This window comes from Lithobates pipiens, unplaced genomic scaffold (assembly GCF_037356315.1).
Source record: "Lithobates pipiens isolate NorthernLeopardFrog02 unplaced genomic scaffold, aLitPip1_a1.2 Scaffold_13, whole genome shotgun sequence".
Taxonomy (NCBI): Eukaryota; Metazoa; Chordata; class Amphibia; order Anura; family Ranidae; genus Lithobates; species Lithobates pipiens.
This window is the reverse complement of record NW_027507718.1, coordinates 181,782,004-181,803,365: the sequence shown is the minus strand read 5'-3', so window position 1 is coordinate 181,803,365 and position 21,362 is coordinate 181,782,004. Positions and strand designations below refer to the sequence as shown.

General features: G+C 42.6%; 1 protein-coding gene across 2 annotated transcripts in view; it reads right to left on the bottom strand.

Annotated features, from left to right (window-relative positions):
• The window catches only part of RAB8A (RAB8A, member RAS oncogene family), a 73,240-nt gene extending 52,039 nt beyond the window's left edge, over positions 1-21,201 (bottom strand). For both annotated transcript variants that reach the window (XR_013272235.1, XM_077475954.1), the window contains exon 1: positions 20,956-21,201. Coding sequence is in view for 1 of the 2 variants with exons in the window: in XM_077475954.1 (XP_077332080.1) it covers positions 20,956-21,079 (124 nt within the window). In the remaining variant the exon portion in view is untranslated. The remainder of the gene's footprint in view (positions 1-20,955) is intronic.
• Positions 21,202-21,362: the final 161 nt, after the last annotated feature.

Genomic DNA, 21,362 nt, shown 5'->3' with positions numbered 1-21,362 from the left:
CTGTTTATTGCCTTGTGAACTATACCAGCTGGAGAAGGAGAGACCTGTAGAGATTTGCGTACGGCCGACGCTTCCCACTTGTTATGCCATATCTCAATGCTTGATTGTAAGTGTGTTTTTTTAGTTTTTGATCTTTATTAAAATAAGCAATTTTACACTATTGGAGTGCCTTTTCTCCCTCTTTTATGGTGGATCCTATAATTTACACAAACTGGAGCCCTATTGAACCATGACCCTGAAGGAGGGTGCAGTTTTGGAGGATTGAGGAGTATATATAGCGTGGCCTGATCCTTTGACATCTGGTAAGGAGCCAATCTTGACCTTTGGTGGTGGTGCACTGTGGCATGTGTCACGATTTGGGAATATGAAGCAAAGAATTATTTTTGGACACTATAATCAACACGTGGTGTTTGGCATCTGAAAATAATTGACTTCATAAGTTGGATTCGTTTTGAGGATTATCACATAAGGGACACATTCAACTGTTATTAAGGACACTTTTGATTGTTTATTTACATGTGTATTTAGGCTCTTTTTCTAACTATTGGAATAGTAGTTTATATACATGTATCCAGGTTTATATTCAACTCACAATTTAAATTTCGTATTATGGGCTATTGGAAGTCACATTTATTACGAATGTCTAATCACTTTGCACTGTATTCATTCATTTTTTATATTCTTTATATACACAGCTCCCCGGTTGGGGCATTGGTATCACATGGGAGGTGTGTGTATCTAGCCCTGTTTGAAGGGAACGCGGTTCTTTCTGGTTTAGTTTTTTGACATTTTATTCACCTTCTTTGCAGCCTTTCGTGATGCAGTGCAAAAAAAAAAAAAAAAAAAAAAAAAAAAGGTACTGCATGTCCTAGCTTTCTTCAGCACACAACACTGCAGTGAACATATGGGACTCATGGCATATTGCCTTGTCTATGCCTTGGGAATGTGTCGGGCTGGGCTTGGCTGAGCAGCCTTGCCTAAAGCATATGGTGTGAACAGACCCCGAAAGGGAGTCTCCAATGACCTTGATGGTATCTCTTACCTCTGCTTGAAAGCTACAGATCATATAGCTTACAGAAATTACATTTCTCTTCTTATTCGCAATTTAAGTGTATACAGGGCGATTTACTATTAGAAGTCAATTTCCTAATGAGCAGTTAATCCATTTTAGAAAGGTTATGTAAAACTTTGGATTTATATAACTTGTGAAAAAAATAAATAAATAAAAAATTTACAGGTAAAACTCAGACTCCAGCCTAACCTTCCTTGCTTGCTACCTAGCTATACACCAACCTGGTATCCTACTGGAAGCATTACCACTGCACCCAAGCTCTCTTCATTAGTATAAAAAGAAGGAGCGTAAAGATGGAAAGACCAGCAATACTCACCCGAGAGATTAGCATAGAGAAGGGTGTCCAACCTGCAACCCAAGACAGCCATAAATTCAGCCCAACACAAAATCGTAAACTTACAAAAAATTGTGACTTTTTGCTGGAATTTTTTATAAAAATGCGTTTACACTTAGCCAACACGTGCAGCCAAGAAAGATTTTATCGCGTCTCTTTACTGGACTTAAGTTTTTATCTTCCCAAAGAACAATCTCCCACTCTTCACAATCACGCCTTATTTACGTCGTCAGTTTTTGAAAGCACCTATATTTGTGAGCAACTATTTTCAAGGATGAAGCACGCGAAGGGCAAAATTAGAGCACCTTCAGAGAATTGCTACTACATCCATCGATATTGATGCATTTGTTTATAAAAAACTGTGTCAAATATCACACGGTTGCCCTTTTTTACAAAAAAAAATAAATAAATAAAATGAACATTACTGATATAGATAATGTACCTATCTGAGTAATCATTAACTTGTGATCTGCCCCTCTTCTTCCAATGTGGCCCAGGAAGGTCAAATGGTTGGACACCCCTGGTATAGAGAAACCCAGCAATGCTCTGTGGCTGAAGAAACATCTTATTATAGGCTGGCCATAAAAGGCTTGAATTTCAACTGATTTAATATGAAATTCGAACTTTGCATGACCCTGTCAGCATCGGCTAGTACAACAAAAGTACCGTAGATTTCAAAATTGAAGGAGCTTCTGGAAAATTGTCAGCTGAATAACTGCATCCAACAAAATAAAGGGCCTGTTCAGTTATTCAGGCAGCTGTGGGCGCCGTGGTTGTCAGAACACAATAGCCAGCAGGGTCGATTACTTCATCCACACTGTCTAGCATGGACAGAGGTGCTTAAAGTGTTTGTAAAGGCAGAAGTTTTTTTTTTTTTTTTAACTTAATGCATTCTATGTGTGTGCAGCAGCCACCCTCAGCCCCCATAATACTTGCCTGAGCCTCCTCTCTATCCAGCAATGTCCACAAGTGTTTCAGCCATCCAGGACTCTCCCTCCTGGTTGGCCAAGACACAGCAGCAGTTAGTCAATCAGGAGAGAGAGGGGGTGTGGCCAAACCTCTGCACCGAGTCCAAATAGACACACAGGGCTGCAGGTTGGGGGAATTCTGTCAGCATTGTCTATTGATGGGGGGATTGTGCAAAATTTCTTTCCAACAATCCGTGCAGGAAAGAAATTTGCACCATCTATAGCTTGCCATATATTATACAATGTTCTTATATTTCTCATATAAACCAACTCCAAATACGTGTATGGGATTTTTAAGACAATACAGATCATAATATATATATATATATATATATATATATATATATATATATATATATATATATATATATCTTACAATACTTTTTTTTTTTTTTTTTGCAGCCTTTGTGAAGGAAAGGGACAAAAAAAAAAAAAAAAAAAAAAAAATCACACCACCACATACAGTCCTATAACTACAGTTGATCCAGAGGAAGGCTGGTTATTGGTTATGGGTAAGAACAGAATTATGTGAAACACGTCAACAGCTAGTCTGTATCCTTTGTTAGTATGCTGTCTGTCTTTGATAACTAGTGGAATAAATTATTGAACAGTCCCTTGGTGGCATGCAGTCATAATTTTCCTATCCCGTTGTACATGGTGGCAATCACCTGCATGGGAGGTCTGCAGAAGGTTTACCTGGAGCAGTGTCTTTTTGCCTGCCTTCAAGGATCTGTGGGAAAAGGTAGTTGTTGAACTGTATAAAACAGGAAAGGGTTATAAAAAGATATCCAAGTAATTGAATGCCAATCAGCAGTGTTCAAACTCTAATCAAGAAGTGGAAAATGAGGGGTTCTGTTGAAACCAAACCACTGTCAACTAAAATTTCAGCCACAATTGCAAGGAAAATTGATTGGGGATGCAAAGTAAAACCCACAAAACTTCAGGTGAAATGCAGGTCTCTCTGAAAACATGGTGTGGCTGTTTCAAGATGCACAATAAGGAGGCACTTGAAGAAAGATGGGGGTGCATGGTCGAGTCACCAGAAGAAAAGCCATTACTATGCAAATGCCACAAAGTATCCCGCTTACAACACGCCAAACAGCAAAGAGACAAGTTTCAAACCTTCTAGCACAAAGTTATTTGGAGTGATGAGACCAAAATGTAGCTTTTAGGCCACAATCATAAACGCTTCACTTGGAGAGGAGTCAACAAGGCCTATGAAAAAGGTACACCATTCCTACTGTGAAACACGGAGGTGGATCGCTGATGTTTTGGGGATGTGTGAGCTACAATGGCACAGGAAATTTGGTCAAAATTGATGGCAAGATAAATGCAGTATGTTATCAAAAAATACTGGAGGAACATTTGCATTCATTAGCTAGGAAGCTCCACATGGGACGTACTTGGACATTCCAACATGACAATGATCCAAAAACACAAGGCTAAGCCGACCTGTCATTGGCTACAGCAGAAGTAAAGGTTCTGGAGTGGTCATCTCAGTCATTAAGCTACTCTGGGGAGATCGCAAAACGTGCAGTTCATCCAAGACAGCCCAAAAATGTACAGAAACTGGAGGCTTTTTGCCAAGAGGACTGGGCACTTTACCATCTGAGAAGATAAAGAGCCTCATCCACAATTACCACAAAAGACTTCAAGCTGTCATTGATGTTAAAGGGGGCGATACGAGGTACCGTGTTTCCCCAAATATAAGACCGGGTCTTATATTAAAATTTGGCTACAAAAAACGCATTGGGGCTCATTTTCAGGGGAGGTCTTATTAATCCCCTGTCTTCTCTCCCCCTCTTCCTCCCTGTCAGCCTCTATAATCCCCAAAAATAAACCCTAGTTAAATCATTTAATCCGAAGCTCTTCTTCCCCGCTCCGAGCACTGCTGAGGGAGCTGACATTAGCCGTGCTCCGAGCGGGAGGAGAGAAGAACTCCGGTGGGTCATATGAGCATCCAATGACACTGTAAATAATGTATTTTCGACAATAATGTTACATAAAGACACATACTGGACATGATATAATCCTTTTACAGCGTGGATTACATGATTTTTACAAGGACTTTAAACTAGGATTTATTTTCAGGGCTTATATTGCAGCCATCCTAGAAAATCAAGATGGGCCTTATTTTTGGGGAAACACACTGTATTAAGAACTGGGGTATGTAAACTTTTGATCAGAGTCATTTGGGTAGTTTGTTGCCATTTTGATTTAAAAAGAGTAAACACGGTTGATTCATAATAAATGGCTTCACCCAAACACTTACCATGAGTGAAAGAAAACTTTTTGTGTTATTCATATTCTCTGAAAAATGGCCAAGAAATCTAATTCTGCCAGTGTATATGAAAAAAAAAAAAAAAAAAAAAGATAGAGAATATATTATATCTCTGAAACAACTAATAGATTATGAAAATAGTTGTCAACTAATCATAATTGATTAATCGGCCAGCTGATTAGTTGGCCTGCATACACAGAATGCATTTGTTTACATATCAGAAAATATAGTGAAGCACACATACAGCTCAGTACACCATCCATACATGTCAGTAAGTGCCTAAGAACTTGTAAATGTGTGAGGAGCAATACCTCATGGGACATGTAGTTCTGGGCAGGAAGTGAGTGGTTCTAAAAAAGGCAGAAGTTTTTTTTTTACCTTGCTAAAGGGTTTACTCCGATGCCAGGAAGAGCCAGAAGCATCGGTGGGGGAACCCCAGAAGAGGAGAATCAGGGCTGCTCTGTGTAAAACCCATTGCGTATAGGGAAAGGATCAGGGACTTTTTTCCAACGCAAAATTGTGCTTTTTTTAAAAAATTTTTTGCTTGTTTGCTTTTCTGCAGTTTCTCAATTGAAGTCTGTTGAACCAGAGTTTTTGCCACAATTTGCATTTTTTAATCTGCCCAACATCAATTTGGCCAAACATTTAAAAAAAAAAAAAAATGCAAAAATGCAAATCGCAGCATAGGTGTGGATAGCATAGGTGTGAACCGAGTTTTATACTTGCCATACACATATTGATTATTCATCCGAAAAATCTCTGTACATTCGCTGAATGAAAGAATGTCATTTAAAAATGTCACTTGCTTTTAACATTCAGTTTTAAAATGATTGTAATTTCTGAATGAACCCCACATACACTGTCTGAAAACGCCATTAACCAAGAAGTTTTCTGTTTTGTTCCTTTGAGTTTTCTCATCACTGTGGTTGAAAACGAGCGTCGATTCGACCCCACTAACGATTAGAAAAATCAAACAAAAAACTTTCTCAAAATTTAAATTTGTTTGTAGGAAGACATTGTTTTTTTATGGCCAGCATATGTGACAGCAGGCACAGGGAGCTTTTTACCAAGCCACCTGCCTATGACAAGGGAGTCTGTCATACATATTATATTACAATTCTGTCTGAAAATCAGCAAAACAGTCTTAATTTATTTTTTTATTTTTTAAATAAAGAAATGTGATCCGAGTCTGATATTTACCAGATTTAACCTCTAACAGTATATTGCTTCTGTCTGTTATTCTCAGAGTGGACTCGAGATTTTGCTCCCCAACTATATTGTTGGTCATTTATATTTACAGTATCATTACATAGAGATATTTAAGAATAAATTGCCTTTTTTTTAAACTTCACATATTAAACTAAATTAGGTAAATTCGATAACTATTAAATGCTTTCATGGGTGGTTCTGTGTGGAATATTTGCGGCGTATATGGATTTATATACACACACAAATACTTCGAGAGAGAGAGAGAGAGAGAGAGAGAGAGATCGAGAGAGAGAGAGATCGAGAGAGAGAGAGAGATCGAGAGAGAGAGAGAGATCGAGAGAGAGAGAGAGATCGAGAGAGAGAGAGAGATCGAGAGAGAGAGAGAGAGATCGAGAGAGAGAGAGAGAGATCGAGAGAGAGAGAGAGATCGAGAGAGAGATCGAGAGAGATCGAGAGAGAGATCGAGAGAGAGAGAGAGAGAGAGAGAGAGAGAGATGATTGATTTTCATGTGTATGTGCATTCTTTCTATCATGTATTTGGTTTAGCATCTTATGGTTTTATCATGTCCTTGAATTGTTTTTAAGAAGTCTTTAATAATAAGCATTTTACTGAATTTGTTATACAGTGATATACCGTATTTAGCAGCGTATAACACGCACCCCAAGTTTAGGAGGGAAGTTTAAGGGGGAAAAAAAAAAAAAAAAAACACCCAACTTACATTTTAAATGCCCATCAACCTTGCAGTGTCCACCTGCAGCCTTCCCCAAAATTGCAGCACGTTTTCATTTTAAATTTAGCGCCGACGCCTTAGTCGCGGAGATCTTGGGCTCCTCTCACCGCCGACATAGACCGAGCTGAGCCGAGTATGCTCGGCTCCACTCGCAGTAACGCTCCCGTCCCGCCCCTTGGCCTGGGTCCTATGATGGACACAACTCCAGTCCAATGGCGGGACGTAAAGGCTAGGAGGCGGGACTGGGTGTGACTGCGAGCGGAGCCGAATACACAGTACACTCGGCAAGGTAAAATGTCTGTGGCGCACAGAGCGCAGATCAGCATATAACACGCACCCATGATTTTCCCCTGATTTTATGTGTGTTATAAGCAGATAAATACGGTATGCCATTTATATTGGTATACATACATGTTTTTTCGCTAATTTTTCTATTTTTGTTTTTAATACATTTCTTGCTTACATGTTTACATCGTCTTTTTTGTTTTGACCAATTTGTGATCAGAGGTTTTAGCATTTAAGAAATGTTTTTTATGTCAGTGAAGTTTTGTGTTGATTGCTCTTTAACTACAGGTTTTTTGTGCTCGTGTTTGATATAAACCTTTAAATAGTTTGTATTGTGAGCATTTAAATTGTAGTAAACAAGCACGGTTCTTTTTGTGTGAAACGCGTCAACTGATCATCATTGCAATTTTGTCTGGCTCATAACAAGAGAAAAAAAAAAATTTCTACAGCATCTTTTGGATTGGATTGAAGCGTGCAATCAATCTTTTCTTCTCTTCCCAGTATTCTAAAGCCGCGTACACACGGGCGGACTGTATGGCCTACTTAGTCCGTCATACAATCCGACGGACAGTCTATCCTACTTTCGAATGAACGGACTTGACCACACACGGATGCACAAACAGTCCGTCGAAAGCTTGCGCGATGACGTGTACAGCACGTACGATGGGACTAGAAATAGGAAGTCCAATGCACAGCAATGCAACCTTTCACCGTGTAAATCCTTTCTGAGCATGCGCCATTCTTAGTCCGTCAAACTAGCCTACTGACGAGCAGATTGTCCGCTGAAACCAAAGTATGACGGACAGTATTTCGAAAAATCCGAAATACTGAGTACGCCAGACTGCACGCTGAAAAAGTCCACTGAAGCCCACACACGAACGGACTGTCCGCTGAAATGTGTTTCGACGGACTAAGTAGGCCATACAGTCCGCCCGTGTGTACGCGGCTTAACACATGCGCTAATCACTGAGTCATTGTGATGCCCAGTTAAATGTCAGTAAAGTAACTGACATAAAAAGAAGTACTGGTAAATAAACGTCCCTTTGCAACGTAAACAAAGTTAGTATTGCTGCTTGTGATCTCAGTAGTAATAAAGAAATGCCAACTAAAGATCGTTCAGGATCGATTTCTTAGTGCCACAGTTGTACACCACGGTATTGATGTATTTTTTTCCCCACAAATAGAGCTTTCTTTTGGCAGTATTTGATCACCTCTGCGGTTTTTATTTTTTGCGCTATAAACAAAAATAGAGCGACAATTTTGAAAAAAAAACGCAATATAATAAAAAATAAAAAAATATGAATAAACTTTTTTTTTTTCCCTCAGTTTAGGCCGATACGTATATCAACATATTTTTGGTAAAAAAAATAACAAAAAATAAAAATAAAAACGCAATAAGTGATTTGTAGACGCTAATACTTTTGTGCAAACCAAATAGGGGATAGATTTATTGCATTTTTATAAATTTTTTTTTTTTTTTACTAGTAATGTCGGTGATCAGCGATTTTTATCATGACTGCAACATTATGGTGGACTAGGGGTGCAACGGATCAAAAAAACTCACGGATCGGATCGTTCCCCGGACCAGAGTCACAGATCAGATCATTTTTCGGATCAGCAAATAACTGAATTTGCAAAAATCTGTGAAAATTCCACCACCATATAGTCCCCACTGTAATATACATCTCCCCACTGTAATATTAGCTGAGCATGGCTGGGTATCGCCGAGTATTGCAGGGTGTGGCTGGGTATGGCCAGGGTATGGCAGCGTATGGAGGGATGGCTGTGACTGCACTTGTCACAGAACAGCGCTGTGGGCACTACAGATGCAGCCCACAGCGCTGCTGCCATCCGATCTCTCCCCTCCACTGTACAGATCTGTACACAGAGGGGAGAGAGGAACTGGTGTCACCATGCTGCCGGTTTGTTTACATGTGGATGGGTGCACCAAGATGGCCGCCACTTTGGAACTAGGCTGAAGTCACGGCCTTTCCTAAGGCCGAGACCGCGGAGCGCTATGTGGTGTGTGCCGATCCGAAAGGGGTGACCCATTCGGATCACGGATCGGCGATGATCCGTTGCACCCCTATGGCGGACACATTGAATTTTGACATTTTTGGGACAATTGGCATTAATACAAACGCTCAGAAGATTGCATTGATTACTGTAAAAAAAAAAAAATATTCACTGTCAGTAAAGGGTTAAGTGTGTCCTGGGGTGGGTTTATAACTGTGTGGGGGGGGGGGGGGGGGGGGGGGTAGGCTAGCAGTGACACAACACTGATCGCTACTACCAATGACAGGGCGCAGACAGTGTCCTGTCTCTAGGCAGTTCTTCAGCTCCGTGACACAATCACTGGTATCCCTGCGGACATAGAGTCCCCAGGTCCCGTGGGCACGGTCACAGAGCTCGCAGCAGGCGCACGCGTGCATTCTGCTGACGTATATATACAGGTGGTGGTCGGTAAGTGGTTAAAAACACCTTTAATTCTTCATAAAAGAAAACGCCACAGTACAGAAATGAGGATACAGTGTAACCAGCCAATATGATTCACATGAAGGCTCCATGCACACTGGAAGCTCAAAAAAACTGCAGTTTTTTGGGAGTTTGGACTTTTTTTATTTTTTTAAACAGCCCATAAACTCCACTCTCTGTTATCCCACGTGACCATGCACACATGGACGTTTTTGAACTTTTATCAGCAGTGGAGTTTATGAGCCATTTTCTGACCACAAAAAAAATAAAAATAAAAAATAAAATAAAATAAAAACAAACACCAAATGCTCATAAACGTTGATAAACGTTCAAAAAAATTGGCTGACCAGCATTTAACATTTTTGGGCTATTGAAAAAAAAAATTTAAATAAAAAACGCTAATACGGAAAGACGCCAACACTATTGTAAAAACTTTGTAAGACTTACCGCAAAGCTACTGCCGTTTTTATAACATTATTTTTACATCCAGCGTGCGTGGAGCCTTAATCAGCACTTAATCGTGGCTCACAAAGTCATTTCAAGCATAGATATACAGTGCATCTGGAAAGTATTTAGCGCTCTACTTTTTCCACATTTTGTTTTGTTACAGCTTTATTCCAAAATGGATTAAAGCAAACCGTCAGCCATTTTTTCTTCTTTAAATCTATTAAGTCTTCTGCCCTTGTTGTTTTAACTTTGGATAGTGAAACATTTTTTTTCTGACAGTAAATACAGCCAACTCACTGTTTGTCTGGTAAAAAGCCTGGGCTTATGACATCATGCACGGCTCTCTCACGCTTGTGAGAGTCTATCAGGAAAGGGGGGGGGGGGGGGAGTCATAAGAGAGCCAATAAGAGCTGCAGAGCTGAGGCGTGCCTGTGTAAATCCAGAAAGTGAACAGGCAGCAACTTCAGCTGCCCAGTTAAAATGGCTGCAGCCAGACTCAGTGGAGGGAGATTTCTTCAGCATATTTGGCAAGTACAGAATCATAGTATACATGAAAGTATGCAAAGAGGTTGGAGAGAAGCTTTAGAATGGCAAAGATGTTTTTATTACCCATTATGTGAGCAGACTGCAATTGCCTTCAGAAGTCACCCAATTAGTAAATAGAGTCCACCTGTGTGTAATGTAATCTCTGTAAAAATACAGTTGTTCTTTGAAGCCCTCAGAAGTTTGTTAGTGAACAAACAGCATCATGAAGGCCAAGGAATACACCAGACAGGTCAGGGATAAAGTTGTGGAGAAGTTTAAAGCAGGGTCAGGTTATTAAAAAAAATAAAAAAAATCTCAAGCTTTGAACATCTCCAGGAACACTGTTCAATCCATCATCCAAAAATGGAGAGTATGGCACAACTGCAAACCTACCAAGAGATGGCCGTCCACCTAAACTGACAGGTCGGGCAAGGAAAGCATTAGGAGCTGCAGAGATCCACAGCTCAGGTGAGAGAGTCTGGCCACAGGACAATCATGAGTCGTGCCCTCCACAAATCTGATCTTTATGGAATAGTGACAAGAAGAAAGCCATTGTTGAAAGAAAGCCATAAGAACACCTGTTTGCAGTTTGTAAGAAGGAACAGTAAACATGTGGAAGAAGGCGATTTTGGTCAAACGAGACCAAAATATAACTTTTTGGCCTTAAAGCAAAACACTGGTGGCAGCATGTTGTGGGGATGCTTTTCTTGAGCAGGGTCAGAGTTGATGGAAAGATTTATGGAGCTAAATACAGGGCAATCTTAGAAGAAAACCTGTTAGAGTCTGCAAAAGCCTTGAGACTGGGGTGGAGGTTCACCTTCCAGCAGGACAACGATCCTCAACATACAGCCAGAGCTACAATGGAATGGCTTAGATCAAAGCATATTCATGCATTAGAATGGCCCAGTCAAAGTTCAGTCCTAAATCCAATTGAGAATCTGTGGCAAGACTTGAAAATTGCTGTTCACAGACGCTCTTTATCCAATCTCACAGAGCTTGAGGTAATTTGCAAAGAAGAATGGGCATAAATGTCACTTTTTAGATGTGCAAAACTGGTAGAGACATCCCTAAAATACTTGCAGTGAAAGGCGGTTCTACAAAGTATTGACTAAGGGGAGCTGAATACAAATGCACGCCACACTTTTCACATATTTGTTTGTAAAGAATGTTGAAAACCATTTATCATTTTCCTTCCACTTCACAATTATGTGCCACTTTGTGTTGGTCTATCACAGTCTTCCTCAACCTTTTCAACACAGAGGAACCCTTGAAATAGTTCTGCGGTCTCAGGGAACCCCTGCTAAAAATGAGAAATCTACAACTCATGATACATTAGTGTGATGGTCAGTGGGAAGAATGGTTCTTACACTTGTGGTCATTGGGAAGAATTACCTTCTTACAGATAGTTAAAAAGATCAATGGTGTCAGTGGGAACTTATCTGAAAGGCAGAAATTGCCCAATGCTGAAGGAACCCCTAGCAACCTCTGGAGGAACCCTGGCTGAGAATCGCTGGCCTATCACATTAAAATTAATTTATGTTTTTGGTTGCAACATAACAAAATGTGGAAAATTTCAAAGGGTATAAATACTTTTTCAAGGCACTGTAGACAGGTGTGAGCTTTTCCAAATCATGTCCAATCAACTGAATTTACCACAGGTGGACTAAAAACATCTCAAGGATGATCTGCGGAAACTGGATGCACCTGAGCTCCATTTTGAGTGCCATGGCAAAGGTGGTGAATACTTATGTACATGTGATTTTTTTTTTTTTTTTTTCACTTTTAATAAATTTGCAAAGATTTCAAAACAAACTTCTTTCACATTGTCATTATGGGGTATCTTTTGTAGATACAGACCCAGTGGGAAGGACGTGAGATTGTTACTTTCACAGAGAGAGGAGGCAAATTAATAGTTTAGTGTTCTGGACAAAGTGGTGCAAAACAGATAGACATTCCCTACAGGGCTTTAAATTGTGAATAATGAACGAGTAGGACTGTGCCTAGGACCACAAGGTAAGAGGAGGCGTGCTCACAATCTGGTGCAGCTGTGCATGGTAGCCAATCAGCTTCTAACCTCAGTTTGTTCAATGAAGCTTTGGCAATATAACCTGGAAGCGGATTGGTTTCTCTGCAGAAGTGAGCCTAATTTTGTACTCTCCAGCTTTAGTAAATAAATCCCACAGTCTGTGAAAAATTGTTAAAGGAGACGTGTGGAAAACAAAAATAATAAACATACATACATACTCGCCTATATGGCTGTAGCATCAATCCAATCCACCGGGCAATCTAAGACACCTGATCACTCAGTTATCAGGTTTGCTCTTTGCACAGAGATGTCGGACTGTCAGTCTCTGGCTCTCTGCTCTGCCCTGCCCCTCCAGCGCTCATTAGGGCACGGCAGCAGCTTGCTCAGGCTCTCATCAGCACATTGTGAGGATAAGCCAGTTGCCTGTCAGACAACTGGATTGATCCCAACACTAAAATTTGGATCTTTGCAGTGCCTGGAGGCTCTGTGACATCGGCTGATCGAGGGCTTTAGTCCACGGTCAGTGGAATCTGGGTCACGGGGTTGCACTTATTTCTGTACTTCTGTGACCCAGAACAGAAGTTTGAATGAAAAATATTTGGCAATGTTTCAGAAGCAGAGAGGAAAATCTACTGAGACATGCTTCTGTATGTAATTCTAATATATAGCCATCTCTTCATGCTCTTGATTGGCGATCTGTACAGACATCAAACTCCCTAAGGCCTCTTTCACATGAGCGATCCGTTCAGGTGCGCCTGTCAGTTTTTTAGGCGGACCTGAACAGACGCTCCATAGACCTCTATAAAGCGTCGGATGTCAGCGCCAACCCGCTCCGATCAAGTGTGACAGAGGAAAAACCTACTTTTCCATATGTCTGCGGATCAGATCGGGCGACGACGGACTCTGCGGTCCGTCCTCATCCAATCCCCCATAGGGGAAAGCGGTACTCTGACAGGTCCGTCCCTACACAGTGTGCAGAGATGGACCTGTCATCTGCCTGCTCAGCTGGGATCGATGAAGCGATCCCACTCTGAGCAGAGCGGGCTCCGTACACAGACACGTCCATGTGAAAGAGCCCTAATGCATCGTGGTTGGTTGGGGTTTAGCAAATGCAAATTATTTTCTTTATGGCCCCTTTCACACTGGGGCGGTGTGGCCACCGGCGGTAAAGCGACGCTATTTTCAGCAGCTCTTTACCGTCGTTTTAACCCCTGCTAGCTGCCGAAAAAGGGTTAACCACTTGGCACCCATACTACATTTATTGACGTCATGGGCTTTCGATGGTTATATCTGAATGATGCCTGAGGCCACAGACATCATTCAGATATCAGCATTTTCAGCCGGCGATTCCCTGCACCATAGGAATGATCATAGCGGCCTGTTCCAACGCTTGATCGTTCTTACGGGTGGCGGGAGGGGACGCCACCCCACTCCCGCCGCCCTCCGGTGCTTGTACCGACTCACCGCTTCCATCGGTGAGTCGGTGACAGGATCCGCTGGCCCCCGCAAGTTACCATAGAGATTTCCAGCGGACCAGATCGTCCCTGGAGTCTCTATGATCGTTCGGAGGCCGGGCACGATGTTATGACGTCACGCCCGGCCTCTGTATTCAAATTAACGGCGCCGATCTGGCTAGGAAGCCAGGATCGTTTTTTTTTTTGTTTTTTATTCTTCCCAGCCTAGAGGTGAGATGAGATATGGGGTCTTATTGACCCCATATTTCACTGTAAATATGTCCAATCGTGCCATATTCCTATTACAAGGGATGTTTACATTCCTCGTAATAGGAATAAAAGTCAATTTTTTTTATTTATTTTTTTTATAAAAAAATAAAAATAAATAAATAAAAAATGTAGAGCGCCCCTGTCCCCGTGAGCTCGTACACAGAAGCGAACACATACGCAAGTCCCGCCCACATATGAAAACGGTGTACAAACCACACGTGAGGTATCGCCGCGAACGTTAGAGCGAGAGCAATAATTCTAGCTCTAGACCTCCTCTGTAACCCAAAATATGTAACCAGTAAAAAAATTTAAAGCGTTGCCTATGGGGATTTTTAAATACCAAAGTTTGGCGCCATTCCACAAGCAATTTTGAAGTGTGACATGTTGGGTATCTATTTACTCGCCCTTCCTCCTCTTTCACATTATGCAAAAAAATTGGGCTAACTTTACTGTTTTTTTTTTTTTTAAGCATGAAACTTTTTTTTCTGAAAAAAACGTGTTCGAAAAATTGCTGCGCAAATACCGTGCGAGATAAAAAGTTGCAACGACCGCCATTGTATTCTCTAGGGTCTTTGCTATAAAAAAAAAATACAAAAATAAAAAAAACATATATAATGTTTGGGGGTTCTATGTAATTTTCTAGCAAAAAAAAAAATTTGGAATTTTACATGTAGGGGAGAAATGTCAGAATTGGCCTGGGCGTGAAGTGGTTAAAACCACCCACAAAGTGCTGCTGCAGCGGCGCTTTTCCTGGCGGTATAGCCACGCTGTCCCATTGATTTCAATGGGTAGGAGCGGTTTAGGAGAATACACCGCTCCTTTCACAGCTCCAAAGATGCGGCTAGCAGGACTTTTTTACCGCCCTGCTAGCGCACCGCTCCGGCTTTCACACCGGAGTGAAAGGAGCCGTTTTTTTCAGGTGCTACACAGGCGCTATTTTTAGCGCTGTAGTGCCTGAAAACCGCCCCAGTGTGAAAGGGGCCTACTTGCTAGTCCACTAAAATTTGATTGGTCTTATTGCTACCCTTGACCCTGTTAGGGCTCTTTTACATGGGGTGGATCCGTGATGATCCTCCCCATGGACATCTGCTTACTCAGCAGGGATCGCTCCGTCGATCCCTGCTGAGCAGGAAGATAACAGGTCTGTCTCTGTCAGAGCACCGCTCTCCCCTATGGCAGATCGGATGATGACGGACCGCAGAGTCCGTCGTCACCTGAACCGATGACAGATGGAAAAGTAGGTTTTTCCTCTGTAACACTTTTACGGATCGGAGCGGGTCAGATGTCAGCGGACATGTCACCACTGACATTCCACGCTCCATAGACCTCTATGGAGCATCCGTTCAGGTCCGCCTAAAAAATGGACAGGCGGACCTGAACGGATCGTCCATGTGAAAGAGCCCTTAGAGAGATTTTACCTTGCTTTCTGTCCTGAGACAGCACAACAAGAAATGAAGGGAACAGTACCGGGATAAGAAGATAACTAATAACCTGATAGAGGTTCCAGTCCAAACCCATTTTCCTAAAGAAGTGTTATGTTGCAGGAGGTGGAGACACTGGATTTCCCATAATTTCTGTCCTGAGGGGAAAGGAGGGAAATCTCTCCAATGGGGGTTTACAGACCACAACAAAAAATAAATAAAATTAAAAAAAAAAAAAAAAAAACTGTCCAGGTTCTATGCCAAATATACAAAAAGAAACTATAATGTAGCGCTAAAATAATAAAAAAATAAATAAATAAATCCCAAGAATTAAGTAAATCAGTCCTTGGATTCCATGTGAATCTCGGATGATGTGGTTCATACAATGCATAAGCAAAAGGAGAATCCAGAAGACATCCGAGGTAATAACATCAGAACGAAACGTGAAAAAGGTGGGTACTCTTACCAGAGCCACAGGACCTGTATGTGGGCAACACCAGGTCAAACGAGCATGGAAGGATCCTCGGTCCTACAGGACCTGTACGACAGATCTCAGATGGTCCATCAGCCAATGGGGGGGCTGTGGGTCTTTCAATCAGTAGAAGAGCAGTCAGCACTGTCTCGAGGGTTCCAATCTTCCTTCCAAAGGTTCCAATCAAAAAAATAAAAAAAATGGTCTCCCACCGATAACTCAACAATGGAGAAAAAAACTCCTCTGCTGCAACGTCTCCTCCCAACGTTTGTCTTATTTTAGCGCTACATTATAGTTTCTTTTTGTATATGAATTTTGTCACATTCGTGTGTAGCAGCTTTGTTCACTTTTTATATATAGGTTGGCGCAATATTACTACTTGTCTTCTATCCTAAATATGCTAAAAACTAAAAATAAGAAAAAAGTTTGTGTCTGGAGTAGGGCTTTAGTGGTTTAAAGCTGGTTGACAGCCATTCGGAGGCAATTTTGCCCTGTGTGTCCCTGATCTGCACTGGCTGGAGGAAGAGGAAACATCAAAAGGTCTACCAGACCCCAAAAAATGTTTTGTAACCAAAAATCTGGATTTCCTAAACATTTCTTGGTGGACCTTTTTCACCACTGCCATTGTCTATGTTCTAGCAGCTACACCATGTACTCCAAGCATAAGAGAAACAAAAAGTACTGATCTGCATACCAGTGGTAATGACTAGGAAATGTACAACACAGCACCTGATATCCTCTTCAATAAAACCAAGCAGCAAGTCCAAAGTTTAGCAAGTCATTCACACAATCAGACCACGTTGGCATTTTAGATCTGCTCTACAATGTCATCCATTAGAATAGATGCAATAAATCACCCTGCACACAAGTTTACTGTAAAAAGGTTCATAGAGGAAAATGACATCCTAGAGCAGTGGTGGTCACCGTTCTTGATAAAGGGGGCTTTGGGTGAGGCCCCTGCATCATCCAAGTGCCACATATAATATTTAGTGAATATAAAACCTCCAAAATCTGTTGTAAACCTGCCGACAACTTATAGGATACAGTCAAAGACTACCTGCTTGTTACAAGGGATGGTCAGAGACTGCAAAGATGCTATAGTAGTTGTTGAGGAATTGGGGCATAATTCAGGAGACATAAAGCACAATTCACAAAGCTAACACCAAAATAAAGCCCTCTTCACGCATACATATATCCACATACGCTGGATTTCTGATTGCATTTACACTTGGGCACCCATTCCTAACCAAAGGCAACCATTTGGTGTGCGGCTACATGCCAACAGCATCGGCTGCTGCCTGCCTGTCAATACTTTATAAGGCTGAGTGGCCACCACTATTCAAATAGACCTGTCATTGAAGCTGCAAGAATCACCAATATACATAACAACCTGATTGTACAATCTCTGTTGGATATACCAACATAAAGGTAGTGCAAGGGCGTGCCTGACTGGGGATAAAATAATTCATACATTAGGTATGCAATTGCTGAAATTACATTGCTTTGGTCAATTTAAAGTTGATTGTATAGTAAATGGTGTGCTGCACAATCGGATTATACAATATCCTCTAGATCTACCATCAACTATGCAGAGCAAGGGTCTGCCTGACTGGATACTGAGTAACTGGATAGATAGGCGTGTCCACATATCATAGTTTTGGTAAACCTAAAGAAGATTATACAATCTGAATGTATAATCTCTGTACAATGTATGGTCACCTTGAGGCTCATCATAAGCGATGCAATCTGACTGCTGCAATTTCTGTACAATCAACCTTTGATCTACCAAAACAATGTAACATGAGCTCCTACTAGGGGTGCAGCGGATCGTCACCGATCCGAACAGGTCACCCGCTCGGATCGGCACACTCCGCGATCCGCAGAACGCTCCATGGTCTCAGCCTTAGGAAAGGCCACGGCTTCGGCCTAGCTCTGAAGCGGTGGCCATCTTTCTACACCCAGGCCATTTACACTGTGATCGCTCCGTCAAATGACAGAGCGATCACTTGTAAACAAACCGGCGTCATGTCATGACGGCAGTTCCTCCCTCCCCTCTCTGTACAGTGGAGTGGATAGATCAGTGTCAGCAGCGCTGTGGGCTGGATCTGTAGTGCCCACAGCGCTGCTCTGTGACAGCCATACTCTGCAATGCCCAGCCATACTCAGCCAATATTACAGTGGGGGAGATTGTGGATATTACAGTGGGGACTATATGGTGGTGGAATTTTCACAGGTTTTTGCAAATTCAATTATTTGCTAATCCGAAAAATTATCCAATCCGAGGAACGAGCCGATCCGTGAGTATTTTTGATCCATTGCACCCCTAGCTCCTACCCAAAATAACCAATCAACCTGCATTTAATCAGGCAGGCCCTGCCCTATATTGTTGTTGATAGATCTAAAGGAAATTGTAAAAATAGGTTGCAACGTATGCGATGACCCTAAGGCACACCACACAAGTTACAATCTGACCTTACAATTTACTTTACATCTGTCAAAACTATGCAACATGTGGACTTACCTAAACTATCCAATCAGTCTGTATACAATCAGGCAGACCCTTACATTACATAGGTGTTGACAGATCTAACGGAGGCTTTGCAATCAGACTAACATGTGTTGTGAGTGTAAACCAGGACAATAGTCACCTCAGCTCCAGCGATGTGGCACCCCTGAGCTCCCCGCTGACATCTTCGGGCGGCTGGCTTCTGGGACTTGATTGACAGCAGTTGTCATTGGTTGGGCAGGGATGACGTCACGCATTCGCAGGAGTCCAGTCAGATTCAGCATTGCCGGATTTGCACAGTGAGCTGCGTGTGCGTGGCTCACAGTACAAAGGTGGGCAGGCAGGCAAGTAGCTTTAAACAAAGTACGGTATGTCTCTTCTGCATTAAAAAATCCTGCCTGTCCGACAATTTTTATTCAGTAACCTAAAGTTCCACTGGAAAAGAAGGAAACATTTTCTGGTGACTACTATCTAAGGCTTATCATATACATTACAATCAACTCTAGATTTAAAGTGATATTAAATGCAAGTTTTTTTGTTTTGTTTTTTCAAATAACAAACATGTTATACTTACCTGCTCTATGCAGCGGTATTGCACAGAGCAGCCCCTCATCTTCACAGATTCCTTGCCCATGCCGCCTGGCGAGTGCCCCCAGAGCAAGCAGCTTACTCTGGAGGCTCCCGAGCAGCTCTATTTACACACATAGCCCTGGCCCATCCCCTCTCTATTCTCATTGGCTGTGACTGGCAACAGCAGGAGCCAATGGCCAACAGGGAACCAAGCCTAAAAAGGTGTACCTGCCATCTGAGACACTAATGTCCACAAAAAGAAAAAAAAAAAAAAAAAAAAAAAAAGAAAAAAGTTTAAAACGCAAACACACCTACCTAAAAAGTGGTATAACCCATTACCGCTATTTAAAATGAAAGAAGAAAAAAAGTTTTGACTTTGGATATACTTTAAAGCCCCATTCACACTTCTGTGCCATGACACACATAGGACGGCCCAATCATTACAACGGGGTGCCCTGCATGTGCCAAAGAAGATGCTGCACCTTTTTTAAACTTTGTTCGTTGGGGTGCCCCCCCTTAACAATTAAATGGCAACACAAATGCAAGACGTGTTCAGGTGTGAAAGGAGCCTTAAGACCCCTTTCACACCACACCGCCCATAACGTAGGCAATAAAACGCCACTATTTTTAGCTGCGTTTTACCGCCGGATTTGCGCCGCATTTCGGCCGCTAGCGGGCGCTTTTACCCCCGCTAGCGGCCGAGAAGGGGTTAAAACCGCCGGCAATACGCCGCAATAGCTGCGTTTTGCCGGCGGTATTACAGCGCTGCCCCATTGATTTCAATGGGGAGCAGCGGTGGAGTAGCGGTAAACACACTGCTCCTTCACCGCTCCAAAGAAGCTGCTGGCAGGACTTTTACCGCTCCTCCACCGCTGCTCCCAACTGAAATCAATGGGGCATCGCTGTAATACCGCCAGCAAAACGCTGCTATTGCGGCGTATTGCCGGCGGTTTTAACCCTTTCTCGGCCGCTAGCGGGGGTAAAAGCGCCCGCCATCGGCCAAAATGCGCTGCAAATCCAGCGGTAAAACGCCGCTAAAAATATCGGCGTTTTACCGCCCGCGCTATGGGCCGTGTGGTGTGAAAGGGGTCTTAATGCCCAACATAAACGTCCTGCTGCTTTCCTGGGGAGACACAGGTTGCCCTGTATAACTGGTCATAGACATGAATAGCGCTACACAGCAGTATTCTTGTAAACGCTGATGATTTTTTTTTCATTGGGGTTTACCTGCGCATGCACACCTGATGTATCTCCCAAATATGAAAGTATCGCATTCAGGAAACATATCAGATACAAAGAACAAGAATAGCGCTGCATACAGCTTTTCACTTGTATGGAAGGATGTGTAGAGCAGTATGTGTGCGGAGGGAACTTGCCCTAATTCATAAAAAATCTCTCCATACGTAGGAGCCCTTAAAGAAATGATGTGACTTGAAAAGAAACCCCCGAAAAGGATGCTCCATCTGTCACACACAGACACGGGGGCTCAGCAGGGTACCAGGCGTTGGGTCATTTGACACACCAGGAAGTGTAGGATTTAGCAGCAAGGCATTTGGGACTTACCACCCACTAACATGGGAACTCAACCTGTGTCCCTCTGGCTGTTGTGGAACCACAAGTCCCATCATGCCTCTGCCTTTGGGAGTCATGCTTGTAAGTGCTATGCCTCATGGGACTTGTAGTTCCACAACAGCTGGAGGGCCACAGGTTGTGTACCCATGCATTAAGGAATATAGTAGTTTGTTTTTCCCTTTAGCATCTGGTTCCATGTGAAGGTGCCTGCCTGAGCTCCCCAGCAGCCTGAACACGTAGCCTCCTGCCCTGAGTTTCCTGAGTGTGCGGCTGGCTGGCTGGCTGGCCGCAGCACTGCCTCCCCTGTCAGTCCCACCAGTTGCTCCCCGCTTCTCACCTATGGTGGAGATGAAGGTAGAGTTGAAGGCATCCTCTGAGAATCTGAACAGCACGCACGTCTTCCCGACCCCCGAGTCTCCGATCAGAAGCAGTTTAAACAAATAGTCGTAAGTCTTCGCCATATTAAAAACTACTATACAGGAAATACCAGCGCCCGGATCCTATTGGCAGGCGGGCTTATCAATCTAGCACGGCGAAAGACGCGACTGGTTACTGTCCCTCTGACGTCACTCTGGGCCAGCCCATCTCCGGGGACCCCCGGGGCCGATCCCAGCATAAAGTTTATCTGGCTAAGCGGACGAGTCAAACTGAGAAGAGCGAGCTGATTGGTTGCACGCACGTCAGAGCGGCAGCTTGTGATTGGCTGGGAGGGAGGTTGAAGTTTCTGTAATGTCATGGGGTTAT